The 15,052-nt window shown below is 35.9% G+C and overlaps 2 protein-coding genes across 2 annotated transcripts; both read left to right on the top strand.

Annotated features, from left to right (window-relative positions):
- Window positions 1-145: 145 nt before the first annotated feature.
- Window positions 146-4,481, top strand: LOC126822245 (WSCD family member AAEL009094). Its single transcript, XM_050551026.2, has 3 exons — window positions 146-453; window positions 2,645-2,896; window positions 3,809-4,481. The coding sequence occupies exons 1-3, from the start codon at window positions 207-209 to the stop codon at window positions 4,279-4,281; spliced, it is 972 nt and encodes a 323-aa protein (XP_050406983.2). The 5' UTR covers window positions 146-206; the 3' UTR covers window positions 4,282-4,481.
- Window positions 4,482-6,652: 2,171 nt separating this feature from the next.
- LOC126822248 (protein CDV3 homolog) lies at window positions 6,653-14,308 on the top strand. Its single transcript, XM_050551029.2, has 5 exons — window positions 6,653-6,972; window positions 7,765-7,844; window positions 10,690-10,829; window positions 12,612-12,828; window positions 14,129-14,308. The coding sequence occupies exons 1-5, from the start codon at window positions 6,757-6,759 to the stop codon at window positions 14,208-14,210; spliced, it is 735 nt and encodes a 244-aa protein (XP_050406986.1). The 5' UTR covers window positions 6,653-6,756; the 3' UTR covers window positions 14,211-14,308.
- Window positions 14,309-15,052: the final 744 nt, after the last annotated feature.

Below are 15,052 nucleotides of genomic sequence, written 5' to 3'. Positions count from 1 at the left end.
AAATAGATAATAGTAACTGGTAAGGTGGCAGTCAAAGTGCTACATAAAGGATCCGCCCTTGGTTCAAATTGTAAAGGAATGTATCGCCAATAGATTCAATACAAATAGAGGGTATAGAAATTATTCATAGTCAATTTGTTGTTGAACTGAGCATTAATATACAACATGTCTTGATATTTAACACGTAATCTGTAAAATGTCTTACGATGGGTCGACGAGGGACGTACCACAACAGATTTATTTGGCTCATCATCTGTTTATTATTGTTATTGACTGGAATTTTAAAACTCAATCATAGACCTAAAGATGAAAAACTGTTCGTACATGTTAACAATCAGAGGGTGTGTCCATTGAAGCTCAGATTTAGTAACTTATCATTAACAGTGACAGCTTTAGCCAGTTTTCCTGGATCGGGGAATTCTTGGTTGCGTCACAGATTGCAACAAGCAACGGGTAAGTGCAAAGAGAGGAAGAATGAGGGCAGAGGGGGGTAACACAAATTTGGTCAATTCGGGACTATCATATAGTTCATTAATTAGCTTTAGGTCTTTAGCTGTGGGAGGACCTTGGGAAAACTCACGAGGTTGGACGGACGGTCATCAGGTCAATTCGGGACTATCATATGGTTCATTAATTAGCTTTAGGTCTTTAGCTGTGGGAGGACCCTGGGAAAACTCACGAGGTTGGACGGACGGTCATCAGGTCTAAATATTAAGACCACCTGCACCTTTCGTCAAGGTCACGAGATGTAATTAAGGTTAGGTCACGTTATTGTTGACGAGATTTAGGGCTAGGGGTAAGCTTATCGCGTGACCTTGACGAAATCTGCAGGCGACCTTAATATTTAGACCTAACTGCGGGCGATCTTACTTCTTGGGCTAGATCACCCAATCGGCCGTGGTAAGTACAAAAACTTTAGCGGAAATTTGTTAGCGGTATTAACATATACAGTGTAGTACTGTCGATCCTAACCAGGCGCGGATTGGGGCGGAAGCACGACAACAAGTAAGCGCCCCCGTGAGACAAAGTCCCCTCAGACCCAGTCCCAAGTTACATATTATCTGAAACCTCAGTTACATAAATATTATACGTAGCTGTCTGCTCGATTCCATTATATCGTCATTCTTCCATCCCCCAGACCACCCCACCCTCGCCTTCAGGTTGCTCAGTGTTATATAGTCACTTCTCTGAGGTTGACAAAAATCAATAACAATGATAATATGACATGAAGTTTATGTAAACTTGAATAAAACTGCTTTTAGGCGATATAAGATCGCCGAACAACTATATAAGCAATACGATCTATGTTCTACCTGGGCGCTCAGACATTGTTATAGCCAGTATTTTATGGACATTCATTGTGGATTGGGATTGTGGAACCGCCCTCTCCCCTATTCACAGCTGCTAGATCCGCTACTGACCCCAACTCATCCAAAAATACAATTAGTAATAGGGTGACCCACCATAAATAAATATCTCCATATATCTCGACAATTACGCCACAATACTTATATATATGCCAAGCCTCAAATCAGTTCCACACAATTATAGTCACTAAATAAACGATCATGTTGTACTTAATAAGCTATGGCCATTAATCACGTATAAATAATAGACTGAAAACTGGTTCCAAGAGTCGTCCATAACATCCAGACACTTTTGAGTAAAAGATAGGTTACGTGCCCTTGTTTTGAAATTAGTCTCGCTTAACCAGTCTATCGACCATTCTACGTCTGATTGACAGGTCGGGATAATCAAGACTACTTTTTTACGAAACATAACAGAAAGCTAGAACAAGAAATTGAATTTAGAAATAAGCACGTTAGGTAGCTCAACAATCGTTTTAAGAAGCTTGTAAAAGTAAAATGAAACTACTGCTAGTATCATGTTCTTGCCTAACCTGAGTGTTTCAGAGATATTATTTGTACTAAACCAAAAGATGCCGCTCTTAACGGTACAGTTAATGATAAAGCGATTTAAAAAATGAAACGAACGTAATTTCTAAATCTGCTGTAATAACCAAGAAGCTTAATTTTACTGCTATTCAAAATCGTCAACAATAAATTTTTTACGGCTGTAATAGTTGATAAATTTGTAGAGAATTGCATGTGCCATGGCTATTTATAGTATCATACTGTCAGAAAGTTGGTCTCGGCACGGCGAATGTGCACGCTTCAGTGGTAGTCTCGAACTATCAGCGGTGGACTGTATTTCTGTGAGTACATGGGCCACCCTAACATTGTCAATTAGATATCATGGTATAATACATAGCCAAGGCGTGGCCAAAGCAACATCAATATAACAGGCCAATCGGAAAGGCGTATGGGCGAGGCCTATTAATCACCAACGAGAACCAATATAATGGAGATGTGGTTTACAGACTCATCTAATTACCCCTGCATTCAAAATTGATTCATTCAATATGGTTACATATACTTCATAGTGCAAGTAGTTTTCATTTTGAAATATCTCCATTAATATTTATCCCATCGTAACCATTTTTCGTACCAATTATCTATAGTCTTCGATTTGCGCACCATTTTTAACGACCTGCCACAGTTGTTTGTCCAATCAGAATACTTAGACACACTTTGATTGACAGTCTTACATGCAGGAAATGAATACGAGATTAATTTCATTGCAGGTATTTACACGGGTTCTGTGGACGATGAGAAATTTATGATAGACAATGGATATCTAGGAGAAGGAATTACCGGCGGATCGGTCCTTGTTGTCAAGACTCACCACAGATATGATGATCAAAGAGGAATAGATGGGCACTACAAGAAAGCTATTCTTCTTTTAAGAAATCCATACGATGCCATTTTATCATGGTTTCAGCTTGCTCTAACAGATAACCACACGGCCACTGTTTCTCCACAAAAATTCTGTTCGGGTAGGAAAATATATACATGATCTTTCATAATGGTAAAGATTAAAAGCTTCCACACGGGGTGTGAGTTTTAGTTTTTCGGAAACTATTTCTCATTTTTTGTGCTATGATTTTTAGAAGGGTATATGTGGACAATATTTTGAGAGAAGTTTGTATCTTATGTTTGATTTTGAAGTCAAGGAATCGGAAGAAATTAAGTGCAGGCCTCTCCTTGACCCTCTTTATCTGCCAGATCACGATGACGCATTTCTTCTCGAATACGAAAATATTATCTATAAAAACATGTGAGCTTCGGAAAAAGGTGAGATGTGATTAAGCAGGGGTTGGACCCACAAGAAGCGAGTGGTATCGGAGGACCCATTAAAGAGGTTAATGTTCCCATGTAGAGTTGGTTGAGGAGGGGGAGGGGTTATTTAGTCTTGAATTTACGTAGTTTTTGATAAATTGATAAGCAAAGTAGTCTCTGGTAGGTTGCGTTCTTAGGTTATTCTCTAGAAATGAAATGAAATGAAGTGAGGTTTAACGTCCTACTGTTCTGCTCCGACGGGGCTAATGAAGTAGGTCATACAGTGTTATATAGGAAAATTGTGCCCGGACAGCGGCGCTACGACCTACTCTTACATTGAATTCCAACTGCCAATATGTACACGGGACCTCGGTTTTTCGTCCCATCCGAAGTTACACTCTAGAAAGCACCATTTGCACTTAGTTTTTCAAATGCTTTCCCAAATCCGCGGTGTGATGGGCACCTATAGTGGAGACCTTCACGTTGTCAAGCCCAAGAGCATCCGATCCCAACTCCGTCTCTGATGTAAGCATATTCATGGATTGTGCTCGAGGCCCGCCACTAATATGGCTATACAGCTAATTGTGGGGACAGTTTGCGAATTTTATTATATTTCTTGTATTTTACAGCGTGGCCAAAGAACATCTCAAATCTGATTAGAATATGGATTCGTTTTGTAGAATCTTGGTTGAAGTTCCCTGGACCATTACACTTGGTGTTTTACGACGGCCTGAAGACAAATCCAGTAGAAACTCTTCGTGATTTATTGTTGTTTTTAGATCAACCAACCTCGACATTAAAATGTGGGTTAATAAACGACGAAGGCGTTGCTCACAGAAAACTGCAAGTACCTGTTGATGGCTTGTACAGCAAAAATATTATTTCAAAACTAAATAGTCACATTTACGATGTTTATCTGGCCATAAAGGACCTAAATGTGAAAAACAAAGCTTTAGTGTTTTCGTGGGTGAAATACTATAAAGGTTACGTGACACCGTGGTATCAATCGCATTGTGAAGTTTTAAATATCACATCAAATGAACGAAGAAATTCGGCGGAAGACAAAATAACATATATAAATGACGTAGTTTTTAAATATTAGGGTAGTTTTATTGGCAGCTTTCACAAAGGCGAAATTTAACTTTATAAAAACAAATGTGAAAACGCCGTTAGAATGTGGCACACAGCTAAAACGCATGATACATAGGTGGTACATGTAACTGCAATTTTAATGATGATGGTAATGTAACTACGGGATAATTAAATAAAGAAAATCTTTGTTGGGTATCGTTCTAAAAAAAAGAGTAGCTGTCCTTAATATTGATTTAGATATTGAAGAGTTTGATTATTGTGAAGTGGTATTTTATTGTAGCAATATAGGCTATTGACTCATTAACCCGGTTCGGTCCTGGTGTTGCCTGAGAAAGTTCTTCAGAAATTTCCATCGTGGTTGCCCCTTTCCAGGGACTTAATGTAGAGTTTTGTCTGTGTATACGTGTTGACGTGTGCGTAAAACAACCCTTCACAGTTGGAATTCGAGGAAAATGCAGGCGTAACCGCCTCTATCCATGGAAAATGTAGGCGTAAACGCCTCTATCCGTGGGAAATGTAGGCGTAAACGACTCTATCCGTGGAAAATGTCAAAGCCCACAGTATGGCGTTTGTCCATCTTCATCATCCAGAATGGTTCAGAACCGTAGGACATCAAACCATCGGCGTACGGGCTCGATGACTGTCAGGGGTGGGGGGCAGAACCCGGTATGCCCGAATCATTTCGGGTTACAGACGGCAGAGCCAGACAGACGTCTGCGAGAGACGAATGAGCAACCTTACCAAGTTTATGTAATGCATTTGTTTATGGTTAAGGTTATTGTCGGTAGTTCGTAACGTCAGTCTTCGGGTATTTCTAGTTAGTAAATTTGACAAATTCAAATTACTTACGATTTACAAACAAAAATGCGACACTGTAAACCAACCTAGCCTAAGTATCTTGATGGATTTCACAATCTTGTCCACCAAACTTTCCTACCCATCCTCTGTTAATTGTATAAGTATGCCTATTCGACGCTAACTAAGAGGAAGGGGATACCCCAAACGCTATCTACAATGTATAAAAAACAACACTCTAGCTGAACTTGCCGCCAAAGAAACAAATAATATGCAATCAGCAGTAAAAACCGAAACTTGTGGCCATCCAAGATGTCAAACATGCAAAATATTAAACATATCCGACCATTTCCATAACAAAACATCTGGCACACAATTCCCAATATTTAGACCAACTTTCATGCAGTAGTTCAAACATAATTTATCTAATTTCATGCAGACAATGTGACAAGCAATACGTAGGGGAGACTCAAAATGCACTTAGGGAAAGAATTAACGGTCACCGATCAGACAATTCATACGGCTAGCGCAATAGCCCCTTTTGTAGTTCCATTTAGCGCAACAGCATCCAAACTCATCAGAAAACACTACAGGCTGATCTCCAAGAAAATCACCCGAAAATATTCACACAGAAACTTATAATTGCATATTCTAAAAATAAAAATCTGAACGACATCCTAGTGCACAGTAAATTAGATTAAATAAGACCAGTCTCCACCCTGACCCAAAACAAACCATATATCAAATCCTATGCCTAACCGTTAGTAATTAAAATCAATTAGATATAAGAATCCCTAGCCGTAACCCGGTGATGTGGAACAAACACGATTTTTTTATAAAATCCAATCCGTTGTAGGAAACACACTAATGTGGCTCTCTCCCGAGAGCCTCAAATTTATTTTCTTTTCTCTTCAGAAACAACAATACCAGAATACCAGAAGCACCACCCAAGGAAGACCATCAGCGCCACCAACACCAATAAACAGTGAAATCGCCTTTGTATATAAATCTAATGTATTGTATGTATTTTAATAAAACTAGGAAATATCACGAACTAATTTTTCATCATCCTAGGTCAGTGCTTATGTGGAGACTTAACCTCTCCCCCCAAATTCTTAAACCTAGCCACGAACCTCCGGAAACCATATCCCTAACTAGGATAAAAGTAAAAGAGATGAAAAACAGAAATGAAAAGATGAATGAAAATAGTAGTCAGATCAACCAACAGCGCCCAAATTTCCTACTTAACATCGCCACTACTTGTGCATATTATTACAATAAAATATATTTATTTTTCTTGTTCTTATCTTTACGCCTTTACTTTCATCATGAAATTTTAAGTATTGCAAGTACATACTTGCTTGCACGTTTGTTTTGTGGCCTAGGGGAAATAACTCCATTTAAGACACCCGTCAAATATTTTGTTAAATCATCAAATAACCACTCTTTCTTGAAATTATATGAAATATTCACAACAGTAATTAGATGAATATAGGTGCTAATTAATAATTTGTTGTAAAATCAAAATTATCGAAAATAACCTACTGCTGCGGACCGAGCGTATTATATCACATTGACTTCCGGTAATAATGCGCATGTTGATTTAATGGTCGCATGTGTGTTGTGGCAATAAACTTCGCCGGTTTTCTTGTTGAAAATAACAGTTTGATTCAATATCAATTATCCCAATATGGAAGAAGATTCTAGCATCGACGATTTCTTTGCCAAAAAGGACAAAAATAAAAAGAAATCTAAATCAAAAATGACTACAACTACGAGTGAATTATTGTCACAAATGGATGAAAGACACGCAAGAAAGCAGAGGCAAAAAAGAGAAAAGGAAACCGAGAATCAAGCTGGTTTGACAGATCGGGCATCAAAAGACATTATCGGCGACAAATTAAAGGTTGATACACATAACATGAATGTCATTATTTTAGCCATAGGAATCAATATTCATTTTTATGAGGTTTTATCATTCACCACATTGAATGATTGAATATGATTTAATATGAATTACAAAACGAAATTTAAACGTGAATGAGCATAATTTTTATATCAATATGGATATTGAATTTTTTTGCATATTTGTATCACAGGCAGTAGTCACCCTCACCACACTAATTTATAATTTAGGCTAAGTAATTTCCCACATAGCGCTCAGCTCTGTATGACATATGTCCATCTTCATTAGCCCAGTTGGAGCGGAACAGCTGGACGTTACTGTTAAACCCCATTTCATTTCATTTATTTCAATTTGATAGCAAATTTTGATTTGGTCACAAGTGAATATTAAACCCCATTTCATTTCATTTATTTCAATTTGATAGCAAATTTTTATTCGGTCACAAGTGAATGTTGATGTGAAGTCAGAGTCCCAGCTTGAGAAATCCTGATTGTTGACCAAGTACGGTACTTGTATGGTCTAACATGGACTCTTTAAATCATATGATTAATCAGTGAGACAAGTGGAGTGGTTTCGATCTGAAGCTTTACATGAAAAGGAGTAGGGTCACCTACCAAACCTTGTGGGTTTTCCTCAAACTTCTTTATAGACCCCTACGCGCAAGTGAATTATTGAAATGAAATTGTAACATACATGTATGTTAGTGTTGAGTCGATGATTAGCCCTCTTTCTCTCCATCTCTCTGTATATTACTATTCGGCTTTAACAGTAAATTGTATTATGTAATTATAGGAAACGGAAGACTGGCAGGATTTTGAAGAAGAACAGGAAAAAGATTATTCTGGTTTGAGGATACAAAGTTTACAAATATCGTAAGTGAAGTGAATTATAGAAAATTTGGTTAATTAGGGTTTCACACTGCGAAGCTTGTGTGAAACACTATTGTTTTTGTTAAAATTATTATTCTTATTATTATTATTCTTCTTTTGTTTTGAGTAGATCTCAGCAACTACTTGTCGCATCGTTACGATTTCTTCGGTTTTACTGGGAAAGTGGGTGTGACTTAGAGGATAAAGCTATTTTGAACGTTCTGCGACAATGCGAAATGTCCGAAATCACCGAAGCTATCGTTTTTAGAAATATTGCAGTAATTTTAACAATAATCATTGGATTTTAACTTTCGATGCATTTTGGCATAGCCGGAGACGGGGCACATAGCTACGCTACTTTTGATTTTTGATTTTCGGCAAATCTTCGCAGATATTAGGCGCTAAATTTAGAAAATTTAAATTTTTACAAAAAACTTTTTTATTTATGAATATTTTTTAATCGTGTTTTACACAAATATAACGAGTCCTCTGACTTGGGCAAAAATGTGAAAATTTTTTGTCTCGGTAATTTTCCTTGGCCCCCATTGGCTAATTCAGTTTTTCAGTCCTAGATTAATTATTTATTGTTCGATTTGTATAAAACAAAGTTCATATGCCCCGTTGTCTCAATTGTCATTTTTTTTGTTACCAATAGTGTTATCTGTCGGCACCGGAAGTGGCGTAAATTGACAAAAAACTACAATTTTGACAGTTAGGTACCATTTTTCGAAAGCAAATATTATTTTTTTCAAATCTGGTATAACTGAAATTGTGCGCCCTTTAAAGGCGCACAAAATGTTGGGACCATTTTTTTTAATTTCGATTCCGTTTTCGGGCTATTTCGATTAAAAGGTGAAAAAAGGTGTAAAATTAAGCTATTTACAACCCATCCAGCGTTTTCATATTTTAAAATATTACTTCGTAACTTTCATAAACTCGTAGCAATAATCTATACGGAGAGAATGTATGTGAAAATTAATTTGTAATATACGCAGTTGCCGAGAAATGGGCAATTTTGCATGAGTCACTTTTTACGCTAGTTTGCCTGTAAAAGAGTCAATTATTATTCGATTTTCATAAAAGTGACACCATTTGATGTGTAATGTCAATTTTAACTAGGTCAAACCAATTTAACATTTTCAATATCACCGGAAATGACGTAATTTGGGCAAAAATTGTATTTATAGCCTTCGAAACCAGTAATTTATTCAAATGAGTCATATTTGTTATTTGTTTAAAATTTTGATATTTGATTCAAATCAACTAATACAATGAACCCTTACGATCATATAGATATCACAAAATGGTTTCTAACTTGTTCAGTTGCGGAGAAATAGGCAATTTTCAACAGGTCACTTTTTAAGGTTTTTTTGTAAATAAAAGTGTCAATTATTATTCGATTTTCATGAAATTTTCACTGTGTGATACATAATGCCATTTACGATATCATACAAGTAATTTAAGATTTTCATTATCACCGGAAGTAACGTCATTTTGGCAAAAACTGTATTTTTAGCCTTCAAAACAGATATTTTATTCAAATGAATCAGATTTGTAATGTTTTTAAAATTATGATATTTGATTCCAATCAACAAATAGAATGAACTCATTCGATCATACAGATACCTCAAAATGGTTTCTAACTTGTACGGTTGCAGAGAAATAGGCGATTTTCTACAAGTCATTTTTCAAGGTTTTTGGTCTATAAAGGTGGCAATTATTATAGGATTTACATAAAATTTTCAACATGTGATGATGCTATTTCTGATTTCATAAACCAATTTAACATTTTCATTATCACCGGAAGTAATGTAATTTTGACAGGATCACTGACATGTAGCAAATGAATTGATTGCTGGATTTGGTTGTTTCTGCGTCCATTTTATTTCATGTGTGCAATGCTTATGTGGAAACCTGTTTAACGGTTTCATTGGTACCGGAAGTGACATAAGTTCAAGGGTAACGTGGCACCGGTGAAACCCGTCATTACTGCTTCGCAGTTCTAGTTTAAATTTACTTTTGTTAAACATACTTTATGCAAGAGCTAAATCTGCCTATTGCAGGCCTTTCTTTAGGCCTCAAATGTTATCCAAATTATTAATTAGACATTAATTAAACATGCATTATGCAAGAGCTAAATCTGCCTATTGCAGGTCTTTCTTTAGGCCTGAAATGTTTTCTAAAGTATTAATTAGACATTAATTAACTGATCCAGGCCTTAATCAACTCTCGATGGCATCAGATTTCTCCGATATTAAATAGATTAGAATGGTTCAGAGATACTTTGATTTAATCAAATATGGAGGACCGAGACTTAGCTTCGATCAACCAGTACGGTGGTTGAAATTATTGTACACGTCTGTCAAACCTTCAACGGCTAATATCTTCGCTTGCAATCGAGTAATTTGAATGAAATTTTCAAATTATTCATTTTACATCATCTACTTCCGAACTATTATAGCAAGAATGGCTAGTTCTTTATCTAAATCTTACATAATGTATCTTTAACTTATCTAGACCATAATCAACTCTCGATGTCATCTCTAGGCTGCAATATTTACTGGATTAGGATTTGATTTGCTTCTCAACTTTCATTCATGATTTAATCATGAAATGGATAATCAAGACTATGTTTTTTTTATCATACTGAGTTCAGTAATTATGATCAAAGCTAGGCCGAAAATTCAGTCGCTAAATTCTCGGTTCAGAGTGGATCAATTTGACTGAAATTTTCAGCAAGTTCCCTTTACATTATCTAGTTTTTAACTATTATAGTGATAACTGCCAGCTCTTTATCTAATCTCCCATAATGTATCTTTAATACTTTTAATTGACTTCTGTTTACTAGACGTGATCCAAATGAAGAAAAAGATGAGGAGGAACAAGAAGTGTCTCAAGAAGAAGAAAATGACAGTTCTGCAAAATGCACTCGTGATTTAACGCAAGGTCCCTGGAAACAAGGCGCAGCTCCCTCAGCGCCAGCACCAGGTAACCGTATATTTAATCACTGTCTTAAGAGGCAAGGTGTTATTGAGAATATCTCTGAAGTTGTCTACATGTATACATGTACACATGTATATGTTTCCAAAGATACGTCACTACCTCTGGCCTGTGAAAGTTGGGAAAACATGTGTAATACGTATGCAATCTATGTGGTAGAAACATACCTGATAAAATTTATCTATAATGTTCCCTCTTATCGCATCGTAAAATTACAGCCACGGAGATGTATTTTTTTTGGCCTTGATCTAGTATTGATTTTTTTATTTTAAAAATCAGATAACTTCAGTTATGATACCAAAGTTTTTGGGACTGTGATGTATTTATGAATATCAGAACCATTTTGGAATTAAAATCTGAGTTAGAAATTATATTTTTCTAAGACAGATGTGGGTGTGGAATTAATAGAAACCAGTGTAAACTTTAAATGACCAGAATTATTTTTGGATTGTGGATGAACTTAAGTTCTGTATCTAACCTTTGAATAGTTTAATTATAAACATATTTTATTACTTTAAAGTAAATGGTAATCATATTTGATAAGCAAATGGATTGGACAAAAGTTACTAAAACTTATGGGGGGTTGGATAGCCGAATGGTTAGCATGTGCGCACTGTATCATAAGGTCTGTCATTAGTCAACTGGCATGGGTTTGATTCCCTGGTTGTATGTGACAAGGAATAGGGTCGTCGTGGATTTTCTCTGGGCCCTCCGGTTTCCTGCCACTGCTAGAGGCCCCTACGTGCAAGCGAATTATTGAAATAGAATTGAACCATGTGTTAGTCTCGAAATGATCTAGATTGTGTGTGTGTGTGTCTCTCTCTCTCTCTATCTCAAACTTACAAGGAGTCCTCTCCAATAAAATATAATTGTCGTTGGTGGTCAGTGAAACAAGGTCAATTGATGTACGTACATGCAGGGGCGGATTGGGGCCGGGAAACAGCCCGGGCTCCCGTGTCGGATCGGCCCCTTTTACTGACCGCGGAGACCGGATGGGGGTTCCGGGGGCTCTCCCCCATTAAAATTTTGAAAAATGAACCCTAAATATGCGATTTGGTGGAATATCTGATTATAATCTCTGTCAAATAATATATCTCATAAATCGATTAATTTAGGCCAAAACCCTGACCTGCAAGTAATTTACAACCATCAACCTGTGAAATTATCATATTATTAATTAACGTATTATCATTGTATCGTCAAGACCAGCTATCATCAAATTTTGCCGAGGCCTTAAAATTGAATTTTTTTTTTGAGTTACGAACCATCGGCAGACGTTTCTGGCGACAGTGTCGGGTGAATCCGATGAAATTTAAGGATGAAATTCGGAATCTCCATTGCAGGATTCCGAATTCCGGCCCACACCCAGCAGACCCGGCCCAGAAAGTCTATTATACCAGCCCAATCCAGAATCCATACATGGTCATCATCGCTCCATGGCCGGTCCAATACACACACACCCACACACACACACCCCACCATATAATGTTCAGCAGAAAAGGTTTTTTTAGACGAATTGGACAAAATTATTTTTTTTCATTTTTTGTCTGACCGGCCCTTCGAGCTATCGCCCAATGGCCCAATCCGCCCCTGCGTACATGTCAGATCCTAACAAACAATAAATTAACAAAACAAACATATTTACACAAGATCAGTGTATTTGAAATATCTAACCTTTAATTTAGTATTATACCAGGGCTTTAATGAAATCTAAGCACAAAATGCATGTTTTTTTAAAAATGAATGAGCAGCATAAATTGGTTATTTCAGTTGTGGCTGCTCCAGAACCAGAAAAACCCAAGGAAGATGCCCCTAAAACTGTAGGAAAATATGTCCCTCCTAGTATGAGAGGTAGTGCTGGTAGTTCTAGCTCAACCCCTGCTTCTGGCCCACGTGTTAGAATGGGTAAAAAAAATGCTCCAAATATATCAAGTGAAATGGACTTTCCGTCTCTGGGTGGAAGCAAAGCACCGGCTGTACAAGAAACGTAAGTTGACGTAACAGTATGATATATACTTTACTTCTTAAAATATAAAGCTTAAGCTGTGGTGGTGCAGTGAGCAGACAGTGGCTCGTATACCTGGTGGTGCAGCAACAACATCTAGTTGTTTGGATGGGGTGAAAAAAAACAAAAAACCCACAGCCAACTCCATAAGTTATTGTCCATGTTCTTATTTATAACTTGGTAACACAATAAAAGACCAAATATTTCTAAAACTGCAAGAAGTAAAAACCATTATGATTTGATGCTAACACTGCTCCGAATCATTCAGTTGTGTTGTTTTAGCAGCAGGAGTTTCTGTATTTAATGTTTAGTTTCAAACCATTGTTGGGAAAACTGATCAAATCCATTGATTGAGTTATTACTGTTGTGTAGTTCAAAGGGTCTTTCTAAATAAATATAACTTTTTAGTTTCTCCAAAGGTGTTGAGTAATTAACAGACTAATTAATTACTCAACACTGCTCTAAAACTCCTGCTAAAACAACACAACTACACGATACACAAGTTGTAATGTTAGTATCTTGTGGTCATTTTGTGCTTTTTATTTTATCAAAGTATCACTACAGGGCTAAATGAATTCCCACGTCAAATTTCGAGGCACTATATGTACCTTATGTTGTTTATAGGAATCTATGATTATCTTGTGTCATTCATGATTACCATTAACATTTATGGTATCAGTGTTGCGTAGATGCGTACACTTAAAATTTTTGCTGAGGGAAAATATTTACATGAGGTAATTAATGACATTGTGTTTATTCTTTATTTGTTGCAAAAATAACAGGTCATGCAGCCCTTTTAAATGATGCAGGATTATCTGATACAGATTATTTTTTTGTATGGCCTTAAACATACATTATGCAAGAGCTAAAGCAACCTATTGCAGGTCTTTCTTTAGGCCTGAAATATTATTTATATTATTAGATTTTTTTAAAACTTATCCAGACCATAATCAACTCTCGATGTCAACGCTAGCCTACGATATTTATGGGATTATGTTCCAATTTGCTGATCTACTTTCATTCATGATTTAATCATGAAATGGATAACCGAGACTATGTTTTTTATCGTACCGACTTTAGTAATGATGATCGAGACAAGCCGAAATTTCAATCGCTAAATTCTCCGTTCATAGTGGATCAATTTGATTGAAATTTTCGGCAAATTGCCTTTACATTATCTAGTTTTTAACTATTATAGTGAGAACTGCCAGCCTTTTTATCTAATCTCCCATAATGTATCTTTAATTAATAGCCTGTTATTAAACTTTTGTATATTTTTCAGAAGTGAAAACATTGAGAATCCAAATCAAAGAGGAAAATTAAATTTAACGTTAGGAAATAAATTCTCAGCGCTGCAGAACTGATGATGGAACATTTAGAAAAGGTGAAAATGAAAGATGGCATTAATGTAAAAAAAAATGGATTATATTATTTTCCTTTTTTTTTTTTGCTGTGAATGGAACCAGAAACCTTAGAATGGACAAATGTTTTTTCAGTGAATGTGATGAAATTGTGGGGTGCCAATAATTTGTGCCCGAATAAGAATTTAAAAAAATATTATTTATGTCATCTTAGTTATCATTAATGCCATTACAAAATATCGGGAAATTTAATATGCTTTCCATTCCTGGGAATATTATTATCTTGCCAGCAGATAAAAAATGAATTCGATATACATGAAAACAATATATCCATAATTTCTAAAAAAATAAAAATGCATGTATTCAGACGAAATTATTTTGGCACTTTTTGGATTAATAATCGGTTATTATTACACCAGTTTACTGGTTGTAGTTGATGAAAATGAAGATGTTAAAATTTTTTTGCTAATTTGTGATCAAGAAAATTGAATTTTTAGAAAAAACATATAAAAGATAACTTTTGATGTGTTAAGAATTAATAAGAAAATGTTATTTATATAAAATTAAATGGTTGCTAATTTGTGATCAAGAAAATACATTTTTTACAAACACAAAAAATGTGTCTTTAGATGCTTAGAGGTAAACAGAAAAATGATTTTCCTTAAATGAAACATCGAGAGGTAATCTTTGATCATACGAAACGTGGTTGGTTTATTTTTCCTTGGGCTTAGGGTACAATAAATGACCTTATTATACTTCAAGGAACATATCTTAAAAACGATTTGTATTTGAGTTTCATTTGAGTCAACATTGTATGCGATAGCTGTTCTTTAAATATGCACTAG

Source organism: Patella vulgata, chromosome 5 (assembly GCF_932274485.2).
Source record: "Patella vulgata chromosome 5, xgPatVulg1.2, whole genome shotgun sequence".
NCBI lineage: Eukaryota > Metazoa > Mollusca > Gastropoda > Patellidae > Patella > Patella vulgata.
Note: the sequence above shows the minus strand (reverse complement) of the source record. Positions and strands in the feature narration are given on the sequence as shown.